This window comes from Asparagus officinalis, chromosome 5 (genome assembly GCF_001876935.1).
Source record: "Asparagus officinalis chromosome 5, Aspof.V1, whole genome shotgun sequence".
Lineage (NCBI taxonomy): Eukaryota > Viridiplantae > Streptophyta > Magnoliopsida > Asparagales > Asparagaceae > Asparagus > Asparagus officinalis.
The window spans coordinates 93487531-93497276 of record NC_033798.1 but is presented as its reverse complement, the minus strand read 5'-3'; the positions used below and the strand labels follow the sequence as shown (position 1 = coordinate 93497276).

The following is a 9746-nucleotide window of genomic DNA, read 5'->3' as shown; positions in this document are numbered from 1 at the left end:
TTAGAGAGAGATATTTGAGAGAATGAATTGAATTCCAATGTCTTAACATAATACAAAGGACCCTTTATATAGGGCTTGAAAGAAATTTAGGAAAGAAACTAATTACCTAATTACAGGAGGAAACTTCCTCTAATCAACTACGTGATTAATACCCATAATTACAATATTATTTACTTCCTATTATAGATTACTTCCTAATATAGACTCACGCTAACAAAAACAATTATCAAATTACCATTTTATTATGTCAAATGGATGCATTTATCACCATTTTCATTGATTTAACTTGTACAATTTTTTTGAATAAAATCATTAACATGTTAATATGTATGAATTCATGGCAGGTGCAGGTTGACACCGTCCTCATCGAGAGTGATACGGTAGCAAAGGCTGTGATTGAGCTTATTCCTGTGCTCCGCGTAACAAAGATAGTCGTTGGGACTACAAAATCGAGTATGAGGTAATAAATTAATGTATACATTTATATACTGATTACTTTCCTAAAAACATAATATATATAAATACTACTTAGTAACTATACAATTAGTATCATTTATGCGATATTTCAAGTTTCACATGCATACTCGGAAATTTGATAATCCCGATTATGGAAATCTTTTGTTGGTGATAGAAATATGATAGTATCTAGTGGCTCTGTTGAAAGTACTATGGAGATATTTAGTTTCCTTGGATCTCTGTCCTTAAACTATTATTAATGTTATTTAACATGCACTAAAGGAATATGAATCAGTGCATCATTGGACTTCACGATTTGTTAAAGAGCTTTGCTACAGGGACCCAAAATATGGGACCAATAGGGGGGACAAGTGAGGTATCCCCCTCCTATTAGATAATGAGTTAGCCATTATTAATTATGGCTAACTCAATATCCAATAAGAGGGGGACACCTCACTTGTCCCCCCTATTGGTCCCATATTTTAGGTCCTTGAGGAATTTTTCTTTGTTAAATCCCTTTTATGCACATTTAATGATATGGAGCAGATCCACTTGGATACTTTTTCATCAAGATGCTTAACTAGAATTAAAATTTATTGCATTCATGTCATTCCTAGCTTATTCTCACTGCATCATTTGTCTATACGCGTTGCCAGTAAGTTTTAAGCTCTACTTCTAATTTTCATACTCAACAAGAAACATGCGTACGTACAACCAATTTATAACTTTGATCAATTCCTCTTATAAAACAAAATGGTTAAATAATTGATACTAACTAAAAGTTTTATGTCCTGCAGAAAGCTGAAGAAGGGGAATAGCAAAGCAGAACAAATATACAAGAGTGCAGCAAAATATTGTGAAGTTAAAATCATATGCGATGGAAAAGAAGTTATTATGACTGAAGGGACTATGGAGCTTTCTTCTCGTTCTAATTCTTTAAATGGCAGGATAAAGGAAAAAGAGCAAGAAAATGGGAACGAGATTTCTATATCTAGGAAGGATAAGCGACAAACGAATGAAAACAATAATGCATTGTCTTGTATATGCTTTCCAAGAAAATTAATGTGATTTTTCTTAATCTTCATTTGGTATATTTTAAGACATTGGAGGGTCGGTTTCTATGCATAGAGATATTTGTCATGCTTTTGTAGGTAAAGGTTTATTGAATTTTATTGTATGGAAATATACACCGTGTGTAAACTTTGCAACTTTGTAAACTTATCATGTGTGTAATATTTATTCATAGGGAATGTCGAATGTCAGGATATTGTAGAAATGCTATCAGCACTGTTGCATAATATCATTTTGTTGGGATTTTGACTTAACGGGTAAATACTTGACTGCTGAATGTAAATCACAGGCTTATTGTTCTTTCCTCAGTATATACAGAAGCATTATGCAAAAACCATAATTAATATCGCACAACCCCCGAACTTTAGAGAGTTTATCACATAACCTCCTTGAACTTCAAGGTATCTCATAAAATCCTTTTGAACTTTATACTGAGTCCCGTCAACTGTAATTTGCAAATAACTAAAATCTAAAATCTAAAACAAAGTTTGTTAATATTCTTAAGAGAAATTCAAGTTGCAATACTGTACGAATTATGAACGGATTTTAGAACAGTTCAGAATATTTTCATATAGCTTTTGGTTCAAGTGATTTCAATATGCACCTGATGAATCTAACATGTATTTAAAGCTTTCCGCGATCAAGTAAAAAAGGAAGAGGAAAAAAAACATCTTCAAATCAACAACATAAAATATTACAAACATTCAATTCACTGATGAATACAAATTTTAAACTGAACAGTCTCCCCCCGAAACTGAAGTACTAAAAGAAATCAAACTCCAAATAGTTTTCAGGCATCTTCTGATCACCACCAGCAGCGGCCACTGCTGCAACCTTCTCACTTGAAGACGCAACCACCGGAGTTCGTTCAATCTCCACCATTTTTGGAATCTCAGGTGGGCTTGCACACCGTATCAAAGCCCAATTAACTCCTTCAAAGAAGGCATGCTGCTTTATCTCAGTAGCTCCTCTCTTGTAAGCTAACCGATGCTGAGGCTCCTTCACCAGTAACCCTCTGATAAGATCTCTAGCTGAAAAGCTCACCATCGGCGACTCGGGAAACCTCAATGGCTGCCCAACTACATTAAACAATGTAGCTCTATTGCCTGATCCTTTAAAGGGAGTTTTCCCAAACAAAAGCTCGTACAGAAAAATACCAAAGGTCCACCAGTCTACAGCACTACCATGACCCTCACCTTTAATGATCTCGGGTGCTAAGTACTCGTGAGTGCCAACAAAGGACATGGAGCGTGCATCGGTGGGCTCTGCAATGAGCTCAGGTAACGGGCTGACTTGGTTGCCTATTTCAGCCTTGGGTTTGGTTTTGGGCTTAGGTTTGGATTGGGCTTTTTTGGATTTGGAAGAGAAAAACCCGCGAGGGGAGAAGCAAGTGGGGGTGACTATACAAGATGGAGGCTCAATGCAGGCTGGTTGTATGCAGTAGACTGGAGCTGGGTTCGAGCGGCGGAAGGAGTCAGAATCAGGGTTGGAGGATTTGATGAGGGTGGGACTCACAGTGCAACGGAGTGAGAGGTCAAAATCAGAGAGCATGATGTGTCCATCTTCACGCACGAGAACATTCTCTGGCTTGAGATCTCGGTATACGATACCAAGCATGTGTAGATATTCAAGTGCAAGAAGGACCTCGGCCACGTAGAACCTGAAATATGTTTGAATCAAAGATATCACAAAGGGAAAAAAGAACAAGCTATAGAAGAAACTGCAGATAATAATGAGAAGGCTAGATGAAGATAACATGCTATTGACTTTTTTTCAAGGACTGCTCATAGAAATGGACTAGGACAAAAATGCATCATAAAGATAGTAACTAAAATGCCGTTAGGGTAGTATGAGAGGGACATGAATGATGATTACAACCATAGCAGAAGAGAATATATGTACTTAGACAAATTCGTATAAAATGTCAAGCATTGTCCTTAAATAGTTGGCTTGCTAGTATCATTTGACAAACATTAACATTTCAGGCTTTCAGCAATTTAGAAAATTTTATAAATCATTTGTTCTAGTGTTTACATTTTTTATTTTTCAGTAAACAGAATGCATCCCATTTCTTATATCATAATAAACCTTAAGACAATGTCTTATCTGATGCATTTTCATACGTATTATAGCTTTCAAAATGAAAAATAGAAGGAAAAGGTTATATCCCAGCACTGTTACATAATAGAAATGTTCAACTACTACGCATTCATTTAACAGGTCTCTAGCGTACACATCATTAAGAAATCAACAAATTTGGTTAAGATCATTCAAAAAACATTTCATGATTTTGACCATTTATAGAACCTGACATTATTCCGCTCAATAATTTCACAATTTTGATTTTCATTTCTACTTTAGCTATTGATCTTAGGCACTTATCTATGTCAATTGTTCATGGCTTCATTAAATTTCTCATTTTTGCTTGACAAGCAAATTTAAGTCATCCAGCAAGAAAAAATGATAGAATTATAGAATTTCACATTCAACTATGCTGGAGGCTTCAACCCCTTTATCTCGTCTTCTGTAGGAACATGCTACCCTCTCATTTGTAAATATTAAGTGATTTATGAGAGACGGTATAATCCAATGATTAACAATTGATATTAGGTCTTAATAGGTTCGTTACTATCAAAGGACTCTGCCATTATACTAAAACTCTAAAGTGGTAATGAGACTTGAAGGTTATAATCTTATATTCTAACATAACCCGCAGGTTGAGGGCCCTTTCTATGGAGCGAAAACTGGAGTCACGCAGGAGTATCTGTTTCTTGAAAATCCGCTATAAATTCACCACTGGGCTTTGAATCCCATTTGCTCCAGTGCCAAGTAAAAGAACCAAGTCATTACACTAAAACTCTAAAGTTGTGGTCATGAGTTAAAAGAGTTATAATTTTATAGTCTAACAATTGCATTGAAATAATCATTTTAATATTAAGTACCAGTGACAAGTGGCATACACTTACCCAATGAAGCAATCCAATTCATCTGTTTCTCTTCTAGGCTCGGTTTTAACCATCCAATGAAACTGGTATTTTCTTAATTAACAGATAATATCTCAATGAAGAGAGCCAAACATGGGTTATCATCATAATCCAAAAACACTATCGATTACTGCTCAATAATCTTTGTTGACTAGGACAGATTATATTAGCTTAAAGAAACAACGATGAAAGACCAAAAAGAATCACTATATAATAACTAGAGAAGATCTTCTAAATTAAGTTTACGATATAGGTTACCCATCATCTATAAATAAATCAAATGCTTAAAATATGCCATGATTCCAAAACAAGCAATGTGATAATACAGTACATCTGAATGACAAGATGGCATGTAATCAAATCAATAAAAAAGTGAGTGAACAAAGTTCAAGCAATACAAGCAATAAAGAAAGATAAACATATTTGCAAATGATTAAAAGATAACCCTATACCACAATCAATTTTTTGCAAAATAGAGATTAGAGCATAGAATAGATGTGCATACTTTACAGCTAGTTCCGAAAAATGCTTCCCAGGCTGCCTTTGCCGAAGAGTATGTAAATCTCCACCAGGGCAGAATTCCATTACCAAACATGAGAATTTATCAGTCTCAAAGTGGGTATATAATGTTGGAAGAAATGGATGATCCAAGCATTGCAGTATTTCCCTCTCAGTCTGAGCTCTAAGCAACTTCTTCCTACTCGCCAAAGATCCCTTATCCATTACCTTCATTGCAAAATAACACTTTGTTCCACCCAACTCTGACAAATATACACTACCAATATCACCACAACCCAGCTTCTTTAAAAGCCTGAAATGATTCAAACCTAGAATCCCATCTCTAGCTCGAACCATTTGAACTGCTTCCCATCTCGAGTCATTCCCTTTATGAGGTTTGCTAACGCTGCTACTCAAACTACTACAAGAGCTCTCATCGCTTATATCACTGCTTGTACTGGGTCGGCACATGCTACTCTTTCCACTATCATTGAAATCAGCCCGATCACTAATCTTAGCACTTCCGCTAGTTTTTGTCAGGCTGCTAGTGCCATCACTAAATTTGGCAGAAACTGAACTATCCTTTACGCTGCTTTGCTCAGAGTTTTTCTGTTCTTCGTCTCCATTGATGTGAGGTGATTCCACTGTATCTTCTTGTTCAGAAGACTGTTTCGTATTTTCATTTGAAGTAGGTTCTGAAGAAGTCGTAGTCTTTGAAGAAGTAATGTCAAATAAGGTAGATGAAGTGTCAGCAGATTCCTTTCGACTGTGATTTGGTTTCGGGGATTCTAATGCCTCTGTGTTAGTTTTCTTTGGTGTGATTTGATTGCTGGGATTCGATAATCCTCTTTCTGGCAGGGGCTCTGATTTGTTTAGCTTAGGAATCTGTGAAGGTGGAAGCCTGAGAGAACCTGTTTGGTTGCTGGATTTTTGCTGAGACGTGGATTTCGGGATGGACTTTGAAGCCATTGATGCAAGCAATATCTCTATTTTTGTATCAGTGTAAACCAGCCAATAGTAACCTCCATTGACTAGTACAAACTAAACACCAATTCAACTCCAAGGTGGAATCCATCAGAATTAGATCTGCACCTGTCACAAAATCATGAACTAAGCAAAGAAAACAAACCCATAGTTTTCATAAGATAACAGTATATCAATCTCTAACATTACACTGAACATTGACCTAAACAAAGTGCTCTAATTCAGAAATGAACAATTAAAGAAGAGAACGCCAAATACTACAAAATGTTTTTTTTTAATGCAATCTCATATCGGATATCAAGGTTAGAAATCTAATAAGAGAGTAACCTAATAACAAGACCAATTAACAATCTTTGGTGAAACATCACATCTCTGAAATTAAAGAAGTAAAGAAACATACATATGCGATAATATTCAATATACATTCTCTGCTAGACTCAATTCCCTCACAAGTCTATCATCAGTGTTTGCAAAGATCAAGGGTTTTCAATAACAAAGAGAGGAGGAAGAAGAAAAGTAACCACCGAATTTGTAAGAAGCAAAGCAACCCCAAAATTTATCGGAACACAGCTCACAAGGTGTTAAAAAGAAAACAACAAGAAATTTGGGGCAAAAGCAGTTGAGAGTAAATAGCCACGAACAAAGTAGACCACATACGATCACTGAATCACATCAAGATCCAAACTTTCCACAATAAAGTAAAAGGTTAACAAAAACCCACCTTAGAAAACGCACAATTCTTTTTGTAGTTAAGACCCAGATGCAAACTGATGAAGAACGAATCTCGTCCCCCTTGTGCAGAAGTTTTTTAGGAAACCCCAAAATCTTAACATTCAAAAAGATGAGAAATATGTGAAAGAGACCAGGCAACAGAACCAACTACTTCAAGATCAAATCTTTCCAAGAATAGCAATAAAAACAAAATAGCACTATAGAAAGTACTCAAATTATCATTCATGCCCACAAAGATCTCATCGACTATAGATCCAAACTTAATACAAAATGGACAATGCCCAACTGCAAAAAAGTAAAAAGAAATAACATAAAGTGAGAGGAAAAGATGCAGGCGACCCAAATAATACCTTGTTCACAAAGATCACACCTTTTCAAGCTTTAGCTTTGGATGAAGTAAATGGTCATGGCTGAAGAGGAGAGGAAAGAGGAGCAAAAGAAAAAGAAAGGAGAAGAGAAAAAGAAATAAAAAAAGGAAAGTATTAAAAAGTGCTCAAGAGTTTGGGAGTGTGTTTAGATTTGGTTCTTTCTATGTAAGTAAAAGAGAGTGAGTGAGGTGAGGTAGTCTCTTTCTTATGCAGGGTCAAAACTAAAGAGCAAAGCTCTCTATCTTTTGTTCCCCCCTCGTCCAAAATCCAAATTACTCAGGTATCAGACATTGGTCCCCCACATCTTTCATAATTTCATTGTAGTCTCTCAAATTATGGAAATTTTGATAGGTCACTCAACTTTGATGAAGTTGGATCTAAAGAGAATATCTCATTCCATTAAATCTAATGTTTTATGTTAAGAAGAAAATTTTGAAATAAACTCCTTCAAATTTTTAATTCTAAAAATCGACTGTATCCAAACTTATTTATCAAAATCGACCCACTTTCTCGTCATGTCAGTTTCGTGGCCAGAAAGTGGGTCGTTTTAAAAAAAAACTACGGTCCTAATTAGTCGGGGTTTCCAACCCCGACCATTTAGCAGAGATTGGGCCACTCCACGCAAAAATGGTCGGGGTTCCCAACCCCGACAATTAGGCAGAGACCCTCCAGCCTAAACTTTGCTGAAAAATCTCATCTCCTGCTAACACATATCAATCCACAAGTTTAACACCAACTCTCTTGGTACACATTTATCAATCTATATTTAATTTCAAACACAAATAAACACATATCTTTATATAATTATTACATCTGTAACAAATCTTTAACAAAAACGTAACATTTAATTCACTTACTAAAAATCCTGCAATAATAAAGTCACAGTAGCATTTCAAACATAAACATTGTATGAAGTATATCGAAATTTAACAAATATTTAGAACTCTCTTTCCTCTCCCACTCCCTCTGCCTCTTCTTCCTCTCCCCTTCCCCGTTCACCTTCAACATGAGCTCGAATGATCTCAACGTCTGGTTGTGAGTGGGGCCACTTGCGTGTGAGATGTTCTCGTGAACACCCAAAGACCCGCGTGAGCCTGATGCTTTGTTTCTTTTCCGCGTGAAGTCGGACGCGGCCCACCCGAATATTTCATCAGGCTATATATAGCCATTTGATTTTGCCCTAGGTGTTCGTGCAAAAGGAGGTTCGGGAATTGGTTTTTGCGGCTGGCTGCAGGGCGCTGTACAAGGAGAAAAGTACAGAAGGGTTTTGAAGAAAAATTGCAGCAGTCATTCCTTTGTTTCTTTGTGTTTGAGCAGCCCTTTATTAAGGGTTTTGTGCATCCCTTTGAGAGAGCTTTGTGAGGAATTTGAGAGTTTGTGTGAGGGTTTTATTTGTGAGATTCTTGTGTAAACCCTATTTGTATTCTCTCCCTCTATTAGTAGATCTCCCCCTTCCTTGCCCCGTGGACGTAGGCAATTTGCCGAACCACGTTAAAATTGGTTGTACTTCTTTTGTGTGATTTGTAATAGCTTTTAGGGTCCCTCGACGCGCAGTCCTAGAGCTGACGAGAGGAAGAGCTAATATCCTACTTTGATAGGATATAGGCTTCAGATTCTTGTTCCCTTTGAGAAACACGAATTCTTATTGCGACCTGACTCTCTTGTTGTGCTGCCGAAGTGCTGCCGAAATTTCCGCTGTGCGCAACGGTATTACTATTAGAAGGACTATTGGAAGGACAAATATGTTATGAGAACAATTTAAAAAAACAACAAAGTGGTTTGAGTCTAGTCTACCTACCATTCTCTTTTTCATTAAGGATGTAATTAAAGTTGTTATATGAACTATATAAATGGGAGCTATATATCAATGTAGTCATCTACTTATTTGAGACGTGTAAAGCTCATTGCCTTGTAGAAAAGTGAGAGACAGAAAAAATCACGTCAAAGGTGCAGCCTACAAATTTTGAACTCTTTGAAAAAAGGCCATACTCATGCCTTTGAACACCCACGATCTAGAATGTGAATTTTGTTGAAGTGGTTTAAAAAAAGGAGTGGAAAGGTAGCAAACATGATGTTTAGGGATGTACATGGGTGCTAACAATGTGATCCCAATCTGTTTTTATTTTAAGATATTCTTACATAGTTAATAGTGTTAAAATATAATTAGGATGCAACAAGTCCAATATCAATCGTTTCTTTTGTTAAGATGTAGTCCTTACCATATCTCTGGTTTGAGTAATAACAAACTCTCATTTGGTAGTAATATTAATTGAGATGATATAGTACAGGTAAATACAGGTATAAAAGTGTACGAGGTGAAACAACGTGAAAACAAGTTCAAAAGTAAATTTCAGCATTTCTACCGTCTATGGTAGGCATTGACCATCAATGGTAAGAAGAGCTCATTGATGGTCAAAATACATCATTGATGATTTTTTTACTTCAGAGACTTTTATATCATTGATGAGCTTCTCAACCATTGATGGGGCCTCGACACTGTCGATGGTTGAGAGCCATCATAGATGGCAAACATGTTAGCTATAGATTTTTCATATTTAATCTCAACTGTTCATTGTTTATATATTCTCTAACTTCTATCACGTTTGGGATATCTCTTTCCTGTCCTATTGGAAATTTTATATCATTGAAAGAG

The 9746-nt window shown here is 36.2% G+C and overlaps 1 protein-coding gene across 4 annotated transcripts; it reads right to left on the bottom strand.

The window, feature by feature from the left end:
• On the bottom strand, positions 2181-7329 carry LOC109840209 (serine/threonine-protein kinase D6PKL1-like). 4 transcript variants are annotated; one of them, XM_020408763.1, is made up of 3 exons: positions 7076-7329; positions 5017-6101; positions 2181-3187 (listed from the first exon to the last, which is right to left on the bottom strand). In XM_020408763.1, exons 2-3 carry the CDS (start codon positions 5976-5978, stop codon positions 2290-2292), a joined length of 1860 nt encoding a protein of 619 aa, XP_020264352.1. In that variant the 5' UTR covers positions 5979-6101; positions 7076-7329; the 3' UTR covers positions 2181-2289. The 4 variants fall into 4 exon arrangements, with proteins under 4 accessions (XP_020264352.1, XP_020264351.1, XP_020264354.1 ...); XM_020408762.1 differs by having other exon boundaries at positions 5017-6095; XM_020408765.1 differs by lacking the exon at positions 7076-7329 and adding an exon at positions 6715-7048.

Bases quoted from the DNA above. Each gene is read 5' to 3' on its own strand.
- LOC109840209 (XM_020408763.1), bottom strand. From the start codon at position 5,978: ATGGCTTCAAAGTCCATCCCGAAATCCACGTCTCAGCAAAAATCCAGC. The intron at 3,188-5,016 runs GTATGCACATCT...AACATATTTCAG, and splicing joins TTTTCGGAACTAGCTGTAAA to GTTCTACGTGGCCGAGGTCC.